General features: G+C 34.8%; 1 protein-coding gene across 1 annotated transcript in view; it reads right to left on the reverse strand.

Moving 5' to 3' along the window:
• Positions 1–16,642, reverse strand: part of LOC150094470 (UBX domain-containing protein 7) — a 520,016-nt gene that overhangs the window by 210,647 nt on the left and 292,727 nt on the right. The window contains exon 7 of the mRNA XM_090411839.1: positions 14,323–14,413. Coding sequence (XP_090267965.1) covers positions 14,323–14,413 — 91 coding nt within the window. The remainder of the gene's footprint in view (positions 1–14,322; positions 14,414–16,642) is intronic.

A 16,642-nucleotide genomic window follows, 5' to 3' on the forward strand; every position in this document is an offset into this window, starting at 1 on the left:
GGCTATATATACCTTCGACTATCGGTTGGAGTGGTGTGTTTTGTTTGTGTATCTTCAGTAGGCGATAAATTCTTGGCGAAAGAGCGTAGTGGAGAAATAGCTTTTTGATCATATCTTCTGGCCATGTAGTAATTGATTTAAGTAGTTTCTCTGTTTTCTTTTTTATTCTGTTGGTTGGGTCATAGTTAACAAGTTCGTATGTACTATTGTCCGCGACTAGTAGATTCATTTTTTCCAAATAAGTGGTTAGGTTTAGAATCACAGTGGCACTTCCTTTATCGGCTCTGATTATTACGATGTTCAGATTTGATTTTAGTGATTTCACCACAGTTAATTCGTGTTTCGTTAAGTAGCTTGTTATTGTTTTCTTATGATTTGTATTTAAAATGTTGGCGGTTTCTAAACATGTCCGCACGGTTAGCCTAGTGGCTTTGCGCTTCGCAACCATATGCCTGGGGAAGGAGTGTCCTAGGTTCGATTCCCATCGGAGACGTGAGGCGCTGAAAGATCTTCCTCAGCCATAGCCAAGTTAGCCAGTCTTGGGCGCGGGCAGTAGGGTTTTTTCCGCCAGTTTATCTGGTGTTTTTCATCCCGCAAGCAGGCAAACCAGCCCCGTGAACACACAGGGATACAGCCAAGAATACCTCGAGGCATAGGAGTGACCATTCTATCCTCGTATTTCGGTTACGAAATCCAAGCATGCTTGGAAGGTTGTGGGCCTTAAAGGCATGTTAAAGCCATTGGGATAGGATAGGTTTCTAAACGTATTTTGTCTGCTATTTTATTTGGGACAAATCTTAAGCCTCTTTCAATATTACAAATAATAATGATCTTAATATGAAGATCGAAACGTTGGGAAATTAAAATAGTTATTTATAACACAGTTGTGAAGACCATAATTTCTGAAATGAATGCTGATCACCGTGCGACACTAAAAGAAAGGATTATGATAATTCATGGAGATTTGACCCACAAGAGAGGCAATCAGTATGGTAAGCTGAAGATTCGTGTTTCTAGTTTGATCAATCGACTGTCTTTTTTAAAATGTTGTAGGGACAGCAATATCATTCCGAATTGCATCAAATTAAAGAGAAAATTTACCTCAGCAAAGGCGCAACGAATATACCACCGCATGGAGAAAGTTCTTCAGTCAAATAACTGAAGGGTTTCTATAAAATTAATTCAGAAGATATTTTTGAGAACAGGGCTGGTTGTGGGAGGACTAGGGGACATCCATGGAAACTGGGCAAAAGTGTGGTTAGTTTACTCACAGAACAGATCCAGGCTACGAGAAAAAACTTGACCATTACTCAAAACCAGGTACAAAATGAAAAATTGGAACTTTGAAGTTACTTGAACACAGATATTTGGATTATCCTCGAAAAGATTACAGACAACATGGCGAACCATATTCTTCAAACCAAGAAAGAAAATCTCATATGCAAATTTCACAGACTAAAAGATCGACAAAACCAACGGACTTATTCGAATTTCCCCATAAGGAACGGTAACAACCAACCAGAAGCAAGAATCAACAGGAGCCACCAATCACCTGCAGGTAACAGTAACGTAGTAAATTTACCCAACCACGCTTTAAACCAAGATGAACTCTCACTACTCAACAAAGGTCTACTTTTGCTGTAGCACCCAGATTGATGAACAAACTGGATTTTATTTGTAATATTGAAAGTGCTTAAGATTTGTCCGAAATAACATAGCAGACAAAATACGTTTAGAAACTGCCAACATTTTAAATACAAATCATAAGAAAACAATAACAAGCAACTTAACGAAACATGAATTAACGGCAGTAAAATCACTAAACTCAAATCCAAACATCGTAATAACCAGAGCCAAGAAAGGAAGTGCCACCATGATTCTAAACTGAACCACTTATTTGAAAAAAAATTAATCTACTAGTTGCAGACAATAGTACATACCAGCTTGTTAACTACGACCAAACCAATAGAATAAAAATGAAAACAGAGAAACTACTTAAATCAATTACTACATGGACGGAAGATACGGTCAAAAACTATTTCCACACTATGCTCGTTCGCCGAGAATTTACGGCCTACCGAAGATACACAAACAAACACCACTCCAGCTGATAGTTGAAGGTATAGATAGTCCGAATTATCACTTAGCCAAGAAATTAGTGGCAACACTCAAGGAGTGGTAGGTCATTCCCCCCTCCTATATCAGAAACACACAACACTTCATAGACATAATCAAAGACATTACACTAGAAAAAGATGATTTATTAGTCAGTTTTCACGTCTATGCCCTCTTTACGAATGTCCCAATCAATGACACAATCCTTCTTTTATAGAACAAATTCCCTCCAGATATCACGCCACTCTTTGCACATGTGTTACACTCTGATTATTTTGTATGACAAAATGCTTTCTACCTACAAAAAGAAGGCACAGCCATGATGGGCTTGCCATTATCTTTACTTGTTAGTGTGTTTTTCAACATCCAAGTAATTCGTTGAGCTATTTTACCAACTTTTGCAATATGCTCTCTTAACTTTGACACTCTTTGTCCACCATTATTCCCAAGTCCTTAGCCTCATCAATTTTCTGCAAACCAATACCATCAATATGCAACCATTTCAACCCGATGTGCATAACCTTACATTTTACAACATTAAATTGACGATCATTATCCCTTGCCTACAATGCCAATTTATTTAAATCATCCTGCAGGATATCTAAATCACCTTTATCAATTATTGCTCCCCAGTTTTGCATCATCAGCAAACAACTGAATATCCCCTTTTAAATCTTTCCCTATGTCACTGATATACAAATTAAAGTGGTCCTAGTACCAAACACTGATGTACTCCACTAGTCACCATCATTCTCCTGGGCCACCACACCACCATATACTGTACTACTCTCTGGTGTCTGTCCATCAGTCATCCCCCCCAACCATGCTGATAACCTCATATCCATTCCCATCCCCTCCAGTTTTTGTAATAGTTTTCCATGTGGTATTCTGTCAAATGCCTTGGCAAAGTCAAGCAGTATCACCGTGTAGCCATTATCTTTATTCAATTCTCATATCACTTTATTGTAAAATGTGAATAAGTTACTAAGACAGGACCTACCCCTTACAAAGCTGTGCTGCACAGTATAGAGTATTACATCCCTATCCATCCATTGTTTTATTTTACCTTTCACCAACATTTCCAATACTTTAATCCTGATATATCGAATGGTCTATAGTTTGCTACCTCTGTCTTGGAGCCACCTTCATGAAATGGTACTATCGTACCCTCTTTCAACTCCCTTGGAACCCTGCTAGAGATTTCCTCTTAGACTGAACACGTTCATCAGAGGAAATGCCAATTCTTTGCACAGAGTACACGGGCTGATAAGCAATTCAGTCCCACTGCTGTGTTCTCATTCTTATTTTTAATATGTTGAATCACCAGCCTTTTTATTCATCTACCTTTATTTTAATAAGCATGTCTTTATCATCAACAACTGTAAAATCTCTATCTGGATAATATACCTTTGCAAAATGATCACTCACTCAGTAACTCAATTATTTCTTTTGGTTCAGTCACCTTCCTACCATGAGCACTGTTGCTACATAATGAAAAAACTCTTTTGAGTTTACTTTGGGCTGTTTTGTTAAATCTCTCTCATAGTCTGATTTAGCCCTCTTTACCATACTTGTCACCCACTCTTGCTTACACTTTGTGCTGCCCATGATTATGCTGATCACTTTTTTTCTTTCTAATTCCTCGACAATGTTTTCTTTTTTTTTTGAAGACCTTTCTTTATATCCCTACACATCCACTTAATTCCAACTTGGTTTATCTGCCTGACTTTGAGTATGTAGTCTGTTATTGCTACTCTCAAGCAATCTCTAACCACCTGCCATGCACTACTGACATTCTTTCCTTGTAGTTCTATAGCTCTGGCACTGTTCCAAGATGACTCATGAGTCTCTCATAATCACCAGTCTTACTTATAGTTGAACATAACCCCCTTCTTGACAGAGAATTCCAAGTTTGGCAACTTTCCAGAAGAAGACTGGTCACTCTCCTCAACTGGAGGCAGAGAGTCTACCTTGGTTATGGATATATCTTCTGATTCTCATATCCGATCCAACACTCTCAAATCCATGGTCCCTCTCTGTAACATGTTGCTTCATGTAATTATCCCTTAGTAGCTGTATAAATTCCACTTCCACCTTGCTATGTCCTCTGTGTTCCCTCCAATCAATATGCTACATAGTTAAAGTATCACATAATTGTGCTAATCTGCCGATACATGGCATTTACATCTTCCTGTGGACCCCCTGGTCAATAGCAGCACCTAACAACATATTTTGTCCTATTTGCCTCTATCTCACACTAGACAGCCTCAAATGAACCATCTCCTCAGACCTAAAATCCTCTTTAACTTCGAATTTTGTTCATTGTAATTCTTCAGCTATCATCAGCAATATCCCACCTCCTATTGTGTTCCCTCTATTCTCCCTGAAAACACAATACAATTTACATTCTATCCCTGTAACTACATCATTTCCAGTCAACCAGCTCTCAGTGATGCTTATAATTTTTGGCAAAGTTACCAATGCCAAAAACTCCTCTCCCTTATTCTTCTTGCATTCGTGTATATGCATTTCAACATCCCTTTGTACCCATAGTTACCATTGTGTGATGTCATTACCAACCCATTTAAATTGGAGACCTGTGAAAGCCCATTTGGCATTGCATAATCATTACTGTACTCATTCCTGTGATAAATGAGCATAGATACAATTCAATTACCATCAAGCAAACATACTTGGGAAGAGGCTGAGAAAAAATTGTGGAAGAAAAATTGGGAAAAGAACAAGCAGGATTCAGGACAAATAGAGATTGTCAGAATCAGATTTTCACTTTATGACAAATAGTTGAGAAATCATGAGAGTATGGCAAGGTGCACACGGTAAACCCTTTCAAAATGTTTCAGTTATGTGGGATAAGGTAGATACGAAATATCTACCTTATTTATTAATTAAAGTTATTACTGTGGACTTACGTGTTGTTAATAAATTTAGATATCTGAAAAAAAAAAAAGTTTTGGCACTACACTAATTTATATATTTAAATTTCCTTTATATAGCAGGGTTAAGTATAAAATTTGGATAATCCCTAATATAAATAAAATAAAAAATCATTCACATATACATATACCAGCCTCAATAGTTAAAATGTTTTATTTTTTACTTCTGGTTCTCCATTCAGGAAGCACTTAATGTTTTCAATGTTCTGCTAATTTTCATAGTCCGTCTTTTTATTAGCTTTTTATTCGACTTTCAACTGGGTAGAGGAGTAGTTGACTATTGATGAATTTCTCAGTTATTTTGGAGAGGAATCATGTGATACCGATTGATCAGTAATTTTATGATAGACTCCCCCTCCCCCTTATTTTTTGTAGACTGGATATATGATTGCCTCCATATATAGGGATAAGTACATTACATCTAAGTATAAAAGATGGTAGAGACAATACAGGATGGGTGTCAGCTCTGGAGCATAATGCTTAAGTACAACTGGAGAGATGCAATCAGGACCAGAAGACTTTTTTAGTGTCCGAGTTATTTAAAAATTCATCTGATGTCTTTCTGCTGAAAAACCACTGAAGATGTACAGTGCCAAGATTCTGGTATGATAAAAGGTGATTTGTCTTGTTCATTTATACAAGAGTTGGAGGAAACAAGAAGCAAGGAAGTCAACTTTATTTTTGGGTACTGTAACAGTGGTGCCATCTGGATGAGAGAGACAGCTGGAAGCACAAGTGGACAAAAGTTGCATCTGGTGCCTTAATAAGGAACATGGCACAGCTTCCATTTAAACAGGCTGCAAGTTTTTTGCTGTTGACCTTTGATGAATGGGAATAATGGATGAGAATTTTGAAAAGAATTGGGACTGAAAGTCTTCATGCTGGCGAGGGTAATTTCTGTGATTCGCTCGGAGTAGGTGTTTAGGTTAGAGAAGTGGAAGGAATATACAGAACATGGTCAAAGTAAAAAATTCCAGATGTTGTCTCACTTGGCACCTTTGCAGTGCCAGAGGAACAGGAAGTTGGGAGTGGGTGAAGGGAGGGCATTCTTTTGTGAGGATAAATATTGTGATCTGAGTTTCCAGGAGAAGTGATTCTGCAGTGTATCCAGAGGGAGAATGGTAAAAGCAACAAATGAATTCATAATAATGTTCAATGGTCTAACCAACACCAAGAAGTAAAAAAAATACATTTATTAAACTCACTAATATATCACTAGTTTTTTACCCAGCATCATCAGAACACAATAATAACTGTGACAGGCACACAGCACTAAACTATGTAATTGTAGAAACAATTTAAATTGTAACTGAATGTAATGTCCTTACATGGCACTCTCTATGAATTGAATAACTACAAACTTAACTAAATTAACCAAATATGGCATTCACCACTTCAGGCCTCCAATAACTACAAAGTTGATTTAGTTAATTAACTTTGTAGTTATCCAACCCATAGAGGGTACCATGCAAGGACATTAGGTGTCAGTTACAATTTAAACTGTTTCTACAATTACTTAGTTTAGTGCTGTGCTCCTGTCACAGCTATCATTGTGCTTTGATGATGCTGAGTAGAAAACCAGCAATATATTAGTGAGTTTAATAAATGAATTTTTTCCCCTCTTAGTATTGGTTATACCCTTTAAGCATTATTATGAAAGCTATATATATGAACGATACTTAAGCCTTTCTTTACATATGCAAGAGATGTTACTAAATGAGGTAAAGAAACCTCTGGCCAAAGGAGCTCAAAAGCAGGGCATTGTAAATGAGCCATTCTCTGTTAAGCAATATGATATTATATGCAGGATTACATTCCAGGAACAATCTTCACCATTCTATTTGATGAAATTTATCTTTCATTATCTAAGCGTTGGTTTATGTAATTCCCCCATAAGAGGTTACAAATCTGCAGTAAATTAGTACCTTGGCGAGCTAAGGATTTTTTAATAATTCTTTTGTTTATTTTTATTTATTTATTTTTATATAATCAAAAACCTTGTTCTAAAAGTAGCAAATATAAATATGGAAGACTGTTCCTGGAAACAGCCTCAGCTCTAAAAACCTTCCCAAATCTCAACAAATTTGGGTGTATGAGACTGCCCCAAATTTGGGAAGCTTGCATCCTTAGATCAGCCTAACAACCAAGACAACCGAATTTAGCCTGCTAAGGGCACCTTTAGGACTCTAGGACCAATGTCGGTTGCCTCATTTGTCGTTGTTAGTGCCTGCATCCATATATATCATAGTTTTATGTTGTACTGCCAAAATATTGGAAAGTACTGATTAAAGTTTTTTAATTAATATTTTAGTATACATTGTCATTTCCTGAAAGAATGACAATTTAAAAAATTGTCATGTGTAACCAATGTATAAGTTTATCTACAAGAATCATGAATTTAGTTATGGTGATATTTATTCTTAATCCCATTTTTTCACTCTCTTCGTTCACTAGTTCAAGAAAATTTTGAAGATCCTAAATATTGTCAGCCAGAAGAGCTGTGTCATCAGCATTCGGATGTTATTGATGAGTATAGGTTAAAAGCAACTGCAAGCATCCTAGCCTTACTCCTTTTCGATGTTAATGGAGTCTGTAATAAATGAAATTACAAATTTTGCCATTTGGTTTTTCAGGTGGCATGACAGAGGTCGACTGTAATCAATCTTGAGGGATTATGCCTGCATTGTAGATCTTACTAAAAAGCGTTAATGATATAATAATGTTTTCGTAATGTTGCCTTCTAATAACTTTACTATTTCTGTTGGTATTCTATCAGGGCCTAAGGCTTTAATATTTTTAGCTGAGTTCAGTGCATATTCTACCTTTGATCTTAGAATACAATGACCTTCTATCTGTTCATAAGTATTTTCTGGGTTTTATCTGTTATCAGTAAAGATTTCTACTACATATTTCATCCATTCTTGTACTTTATCATCCTTTTCAGATATTATTTTTCCCTTTTTGTTTTAAAAGATACATAACTGTTTGTTCTTAAATATATCTGAGTTCTCTTTCAGCTTTTTGTGTAAATTAAAATTGTCATGCTTTTCCTATAGAAATTCTTTCTTTACATTTTTTTTAATTCATCCAGATTTCTTTTGCTTCTTTAATCTTTTCTTTAATAATTTTCTGAACCTCTTCATATTTTGTTGGATTTTTATATGATCTGCTTTGATCCATGAGAGAAAGAATTTCATGAGTTATTTAATCTTTCTTTTTTAGTGCTCTATCAAGACACAAAATATTGGCACATTTCTCTATGAAAACAAATTTTAATTTGTCCTATGATCCATCAACCCTCATGGTGTCATCATTCTTGATAAGTGCTATCTCTTAATTCAGATCTTGATTCAGTTTTTTTCTTATCTCCGAGTTTAACTTTCCTTTCTCAGTATTTCTCTACTGAGTGTTCCTGGTTAGATTTACGCAAGTATACATGAGAAACGGTTGAGAAGAATTGTGGAAGAAAAGCTTAGTGAAGAACAAGCTGGATTCAGGCCAAATAGAGGTTGTCAGGATCAGCTTTTCACTTTACTACAAATAATTGAGAAATCGTGGGAATATAACAGAGATCTGTATTTAAGCTGTATAGATCTGGAAAAAGCATATGACAAAGTGCCAAGAGAAAAGCTATTCAAAACGCTAGAGTCATATGGTCTCAGTGGGGCATTATATGAAGGGATACTTAGTCTTTATTTGAGTTGCAAGTCAGCAGTTAGAACTGAAGGAAGTATGGGAAGATGGTTTAATGTTAAATCTAGTGACAGACAAGGATGTACATTATCCCCTCTGTTATTCATTATCTACATGGATCACATTATGAAGGAAAGTGGTATTAAACATGATATCAAAATTGGAATGTTAATCTCAGATCTTTGCTTTATGCAGATGATGTTATACTTCTAAATAAATCTGCTACAAGTCTGCAAGATTCTCTGACTAAAGTGAATAACTGTTGTAATAGATATGGTATGAAGGTCAGCAATAACAAGACAAAGACAATGAAAATAGGCAGAAGCACTGAAAATATCAACTGCATTGTGAATGGAGAACGTATAGAACAAGTGAAACATATCTGCTACTTAGGCATGATTTTTAGTGAAGATGGTAAAATAAATATGGAAATAGACAACAGAATCAATAAAGCTGGTATGATAGGAAGTGAACTGAATAAATTTATATGGAATAAGAGAGAAATTAGTCAAAACCCTAAATTAGCTATATACAAGACAGTGTTCAAACCAATTTTAACTTATGGATCTGAGAGCTAGGTCAGAAGTAAAACATTTGATTAAAGACTAGAGACTGCAGATATGAGAGTCCTGAGAAAGATTAGGAGCATGAACAGATTGCATCAATGGCAATATCATATTAAAAAATGAGGATATTAGGAAAGACCCTGACATTGTCAGCATCAAGGAATGCATTAGAGCAGAGCTAATCTCAGATGGCATGGTTACTTAAACAGAATGGGAGAGGAAAGATTAGCAAAACAAGTGTTCTCTGCAAATTTGGCAGGAAAACGACCCAGAGGAAGACCAAGATATAGGTGAATTGATATGGTAAAAAGTGCCTTAGAAGATAGAAATATAAGATCTGATAATGACATGAAAAATTTACATAGTACTACATGTAAATTTTTCATGTAGTACTATCATATCCTGTACACGGCAGGAATTTGATGATGATGATAAAATTTTTCAATCTCAGTATTATTCTTTTCAGCAGTTGGGGGTACACACCTATAGAAGGTTGATATCTAGTGGTTGACCTTTCAGTTTTAATAACATCATTCTATCTGAGTTGGGGATGAAGGTCAACAGTGACTTATTGGCATCTTTGTTTAATATTATTCCAACTCCATTTTGATGATTGTTTTCATTACTTCCAGAGTGGTACATTTTCATGTCATGAACTTGAGTTTTGCCTGATCCTGGCCACTTAACTTCACCCCTTCCTAAAATCCCAATCCCAAGTCTTTTCATTTCTTGGGTGGCATTTCTTAGCTTATCTGCTTCATACAGGATTTTGACATTCCAGGTTCCTAGTTTTAGTGGACATACCATTTTGAGCCTACAGATACCTTGCACCCCTGTACTATTTAAGGGATGCCAGGAACTTGGGGGCATTTGTGTAAATTTTCTCACCATGGTGGTAAGTCTGGAGAGAATAGAGCAGTAGTTTCTCCATTTGCTTTTATTACAGACATACACAATAAACTGTATTGCCATCTGCAATTTTCTAATCACAAACTTTATCATCATCATGAGACTTCAACCTTGTGTCAGTACTGACAAAGCTGCTTCCCTTTGCTAGGGGACTGAATTTCTAATGCTTACACACTGATTATTAGACTTTAGAAAAAGTAGCATCCTGTAAACATATAATTGTCTAACTGGCATTGTAGTGTCACTATATTTACTGTTGGTATTGATCAATATGTGTATTGATTTATTTTGTAAAAAGATTAGTGGTGTCAGTGTGGTGTGGCATGTTCTTCCCCATCTTAGTATAAAGTACTGACTGTATAACAGTCTGTATCCAGGTGACTATGCTCTTAACATTGTCACAGTTAAGAATCTTTTTAAAAAAGAAGTCAAAAATAGCATAAATCTTACTCCTTTACATACTTCTGTAACACGTAATTTCAGCTTAAGTTGCTGTAAATTTTTAATCCTAAATAAGTTATAGAATTCATGTTTTTTTTTTTTTTTTTTTTTTTTTTTTTAATTATCTCCATGCAGTTACAATTTAGGTTATTTTTACAATTCCAGTTATGTAGGAATATATGAATGCAAAAATTTGGTTTTACTAGTAGGTGTATTTCTGAGTTTAAAAATGATACATTTTATTTTTTCGGCATTGAAAGTAAGTTTATTCATATGAAACTAGTTTGTCACTATTTTCAGAGCTGTGTTTACCAACAGAATTTGCAGTGAATATCAATGCAGTGTTATCTGCAGAGGTGTTTACTTTACTTGATAATTGTAGGTCACAGAAGTTATTGATATAACTTTGGCCTGGTTGGCTGAGTGATTAGCGTATCACTTTCTAGCCAAAAGGTTGCGGGTTCGAATCCCACTGTGGGCATGGATGTTTGTAATTGTTTGTGGTGAAAATACTAAAGGTGGTGGTCAGCAGTAGATGCTGTTGGTGTAAATGATGAAGGCAGTTGCGGGTAGTGAATTGGTGGACATGGAGAGCTATAAAGTAGGTGCCCTCCCTCAATGAGTCTTCAGACTCCCTGGAGGTATTACGTAATAATAATCATATAAATTATAATACTCGGCCAAGCACAGAACCTTGGAAAATGCCAATTTAGCTGTATGAAATTGCTATACCTAATTTTTACTGCTTGTGATCCACATGTTAAATAACTTTTAAACCAGACATGAGCACAACCTCTAATTCCTATAGTCTCCATTTTTTTTTTTTAATTAAAATATCATGGGATACGGTGTCAAAAGGTTTCTGGAGGGGGCTAGAAAAACTCTTAAAGTTAGTTCGTATTGGTCTTGTGATGAATACATCAAGTTTGTGAAATTCAGCAGTGTGTGCTTAGTTTCTGTCTAAATCCATACTGGTTCTTAGAGAAGAATTTTTTTTCTAAATTTACTAATCTAATATATTGGAGAAAAATGGGAGTAAAGAGATTGGCCTATAATTTTGAAGATCACTTTTGCATTCATTTTTTATGAATTGGTATTACCACAGCTTTGTTAAATTTTGTTAGAAACATGCCAGTCATCAGTGATAAACTGAAGATGGTCATCGAAGGTTCTCACACAACATAGTGTGAGAGTGTCAGAAATATTTGATCGACCCTTCGATGACCATCTTCAGTTTATCACTGATGACTGGCATGTTTCTAACAAAATTATTATGATTATTATTATTACTATTATTATTAATATGATTATTATTATTACATCTTAATAATAATAATCATATAAATTATAATACTGGGCCAAGCACAGACCCTTGGGAAGTTACGAAAGGATACTATGAGCAAGAGGGTGAGGAGTGGTTTCTTTGCATGGAGGGTGGTTGAACCGTGGAATGCATTGCCTGATGAAGTGGTGAGAGCGAGAATGGTCAATGAGTTTAAGGAGTGGTATGATAGACTTTGTGTTTCTTAGGGGGGGGGACCTCCCCTCGATGAGTCTTGACAGACTTTATGTTCTTAGGAAGGACCGCCCACGATGAGTCTTTTGACTCCATGGAGGCCTGAATAATAATAATAATGTTGACATTTATACCATCATGGCTCAGAGCAGAAGAGTAAGTCTCATTATAATATTTCATTCTCACAACTAGAAAAAAAGTAAATGAACTCTCATTTCTTTTAAGGCAATTTAAAATTAGGACTTTAAAAGTTTCTCATTGGTGGCTACAAAATAATTAAATTTACTGTTAAAGTGCTTTAACAGAAAATAATAAGTCTTGGTTCTCTGATATTTTTGCCAAGTATATTATTTACGAGAGCCTCCATAGCTCAGTTGGTATAGACAAAGCCCTTTGGTTGGAAAGACCTGAGTTTGAATCCTGTCTAGGTTCTACAAAGAACCTTTATCACGGTTTTGCAACTAGAGATGGGTTAGCACCGTCACACATGAAAGTAGAGGGTTTTATCTCCCAGAAACTCAGGTTTTTTTGTCCCTCAGAACAGGCATACTGGTTAGTAGAACACACACAATTTACAGACAAGAATTCTTAAATGCAGCGGGCGAGCCAGCCACCTTATCTTTGTATTATGATTAGGAAATCCAAGGATACTTGAAAAGCAATAGGCACTTAAATGCCTGTTAGCATTTCTGATATGATAGAATATTATTTACAAATTCCATTGTTTATTTCAAAATTTCATTACGGTAATACTCTATTTTTTTTTTCCGTCTTTCAATTTACAACTTACCTGGTTCCTATAGTGTCTGAAGTTATGCTTGTAGTATTCATTTTTGGGGATATTTTTTGTGCTTTTAATACAACTTATCTCCGAGTTTTATATATTTTTTTATGTCTTAGGTTATCCATGGTTTCATTAGTTTGTGCCTGCCTCCTTGGAGTAAGATATTTGCATGTTTTATTTCAATATGTTAGTGAATTTGCAACAAGTATCATCAACACTGGTTTCAGATTTTACCAGGATATATACTTAATTTATGTATTAGCATGCTACAGTTTATTCTAGGATACTAGATGCTGACATCTTTTGTGTCTCTAGATGGATTTTAATGGCTATCAGAAAGTGATCTGCGATTGGCTGTTTTAACATCCCAACTGGATTTTATTTGTACTTGGTGTTCTTACAAAGGCATGATCCAGACATGATGCGCAGCCATTGAAATCCCTTGTAAGAACATTTATGTATTGCTCAAGGCCATACATGGCTAATAAGTCAATGTAATCAAGAGAATGACAGCTGTCACTTAGCAAATCAATATTTATGTCACTAATTATGATAACTTTATAATAATCGATGTCATGCAGAATGTTATCCAGTTCCTGTTAAGAGTGAGAGCTATAAATAGCCATTATATAGTAACTGTAGTTTTTTAGGTCTCAGCTGTTTCCATTAGTGTACTGCTAATATGTTTAACTGTTAAAGAATTTCGAGCAAAGACCATTAATCCCCCAAATATGTTTTAATCCCTACAGTGATATTTTTTAAAGCCTAAATAGTATGGGGAGGAGGGGTCTGGAAAGTTCTGATAAAAATCTAGAACAAAAATATTTTTACATATAAAACATTTTTTTCATAAACTTTTTTTTTTTCAAAAATGAAAAAAAATATATATATCAAAAAAATGTTTTATATGTAAAAATTTTTTTCAGAAAATATCTTTTCATTTAGGATATATAAGAGGACAAAATTAATTAATTTTTGTTCTAGGTGTTTATCAGAACATTCCAGATCCCACACCCCCTCATGTAAGTCGGCTTCTAACTCCTTTATCCATATTTCGGTTAGTATTACAATATCTATATTACCTAAATCATTTAATATTAGTTCTAAGTGTTCCATTTTGTCTCTTGTGCTTCGTATGTTTAAATGCAATACTTTTAGAGTAGACTGTATGTTAATTTAAAAACACAGTTCTAGGGTATAAATAATTCAGAAGTGAAAAATGGAAATACATGAAGAATACCAAGTCAATCTTAATTAGAGATCTGTTGTTAACATTTCACATTACAAACAAAAGAAATGTATCAATTAAATTTCTTCAAGAAATTTTTAAGTTATCACACATACCTGTTCTAGGATCTAAAACAGCTATATAAGGAAATTCTACAGTTTTATAAAACTGCATATACCTCTGGCCATCTTCACTATCACAGTATACCTATTAAAAAGTACACATTAATCATACACTGTATTTTTTTTTTTTTTTCCAAAATGTTCAACTTAAATATATACACACATGCAAGATTGTATGAACACGTGCTGGGAGAAACTAATGTTAGAACCTTAATGGAGTGAAATAGTACTGAGAAAGGATTAAAAATATTTAATTCTTCCAATACTTCCTCTTAAAAGAAATCTGTCATCTTGCCAACTCAGTTCCCCAAAGAACCTATGCAAAGATAGCAGTATAGTCATCAGAGCTGATTAGTGGAGTGAGACATCATTCTCAGAGACAGTGTTGTGTCCCATTTTATGATTTTTATTCTATCTAACAATTCCCGCTTATCTATGTTTTACTATTATCTGTATCACCAAAACTTATACTAATATCTAAGTTATTTCTCCCCTTAGTATCCCTAATATTTGTATTATGCTGCACCTTTTGGGAGATTTAGTTTAAGATATTATATACAAAAACAAGGAGAAATAACTAAAATATGTCTGAAAGGGAAACTATGTTGCAGTTGTGACACTTTATCTCTTTTCTTAACACATTAATTTCCTGCGAGATTAGGTTCGTATTTTTCAAGTGGTGCATTGGATAGCAATTTCAGACAACTCTTTTATCAGTGAACAAAGGTTTATTAAATTCCTTAACATGGTACAATTCAATTTTTGTGATTACTCAATTTAATGCTAAACTAAATACTTACAAACTAACATTAGCTTATTACAAGTAATTAGGCTATGATCCTATAATGGGTATTACAATCATGCTGCCATAACAATTCAACACAAATTCATTTGACATGGACAAATAAAATTCATTCACACTATTTAACTATTCAAACTTAAGTAGATTAACTAAACCATTTACTGCACTAACACATAACTAGTATTACGATCATGCCGCCATACTCATTCAACACGTAAATTCATTTGACATGGACAAATAAGATTAATTCACACTATTTAACTATTCAAACTTAAGTAGATTAACTAAACCTTTTTCTGCACTAACACATAACTAGTATTACGATCATGCCGCCATACTCATTCAACACGTAAATTCATTTGACATGGACAAATAAGATTAATTCACACTATTTAACTATTCAAACTTAAGTAGATTAACTAAACCTTTTTCTGCACTAACACACAACTATGGCATTTCAACTTTCCTATACATTGCAATAGACATGCAAAATTCTCAGGACACGTAATTACTTAATAATATTCATTAGCAAGCTTACTTTCATTATATTCTGTCAGATACTAAAGTCCTAGTATAAATTTTCCTTGGTCACTTCAACAGTTCCGTATTAGAATAATGATACCTATTACAGACAAATTTTAGTTAACATTAGATATATTTTACAGTACCTTTCTTTCTTGAATTTTCCATATGGGCCTTTACCTTTTTCTGATTGAATTAGCTTGGTATAACCTCACCGATAATCTGCTACTCCTACGTTCCCTTTGGAATTGAACTATGCTTATACGGTCTTAAACTTTCGTAATTCAGGACACACTTTGAATCATCTATATGATGGCTGTGCAACTCGCCACGTGGATATCGATATTTTTACAGCTTTCCCTTTCTCGTGGTTGTCACTGAAGTTGAAACACAAAGAATATGTTTCCTTTTCTTTGACTCTATGGCATTCTTCGCTTCTTACATAGGAAATCCTGCTCACTTTTGTTTCCATGTTGTGACGACGGAGATATAACCCCAATCTCCACTCAGGAAAACCGCATGAAACACTATGCCACGGAGCTCGTAAAGAACTCTCCGGAAACAGAATCAAAACAAAAACCAAAAAGCCCGCTCGGGGGGGGGGGATTTCCAACCCTTTTATACCTGCTCTACTAATGGTACTTTTTTTAACTTCTTTTCTCCACCCCTACTTGTTTTTACTTCACCGACCAATTAGGGTGGCGTTTTTCTGCCAAACGTCCTTTGATCTGCGAGCCCGTAACGATGTCTCAATCTGGAAATCGGCCCTGAGCGATAGTCTGTTGTTTTTCTTTTGCTAGCCTCTAATTTAATCCCCTTTCCAAAATTTTTCTATGAATTTACTTAATAACTTAATCTCTAGCCTCTCACATACCATCTCTTATGACTAATCCTTTTCTGTCTTATTTAGTTAAATTTTCTCTTTTAAATCATATCACAATATTAATATATTCTTTCTTTTGTTAGTTAGTTTAACAAACACCTTTATTT

Source organism: Typopeltis vanoorti, chromosome 22, assembly GCF_054136105.1.
Source record: "Typopeltis vanoorti isolate ZY-2024b chromosome 22, IOZ_Tvanoo_1.0, whole genome shotgun sequence".
Taxonomy (NCBI): Eukaryota; Metazoa; Arthropoda; class Arachnida; order Uropygi; family Thelyphonidae; genus Typopeltis; species Typopeltis vanoorti.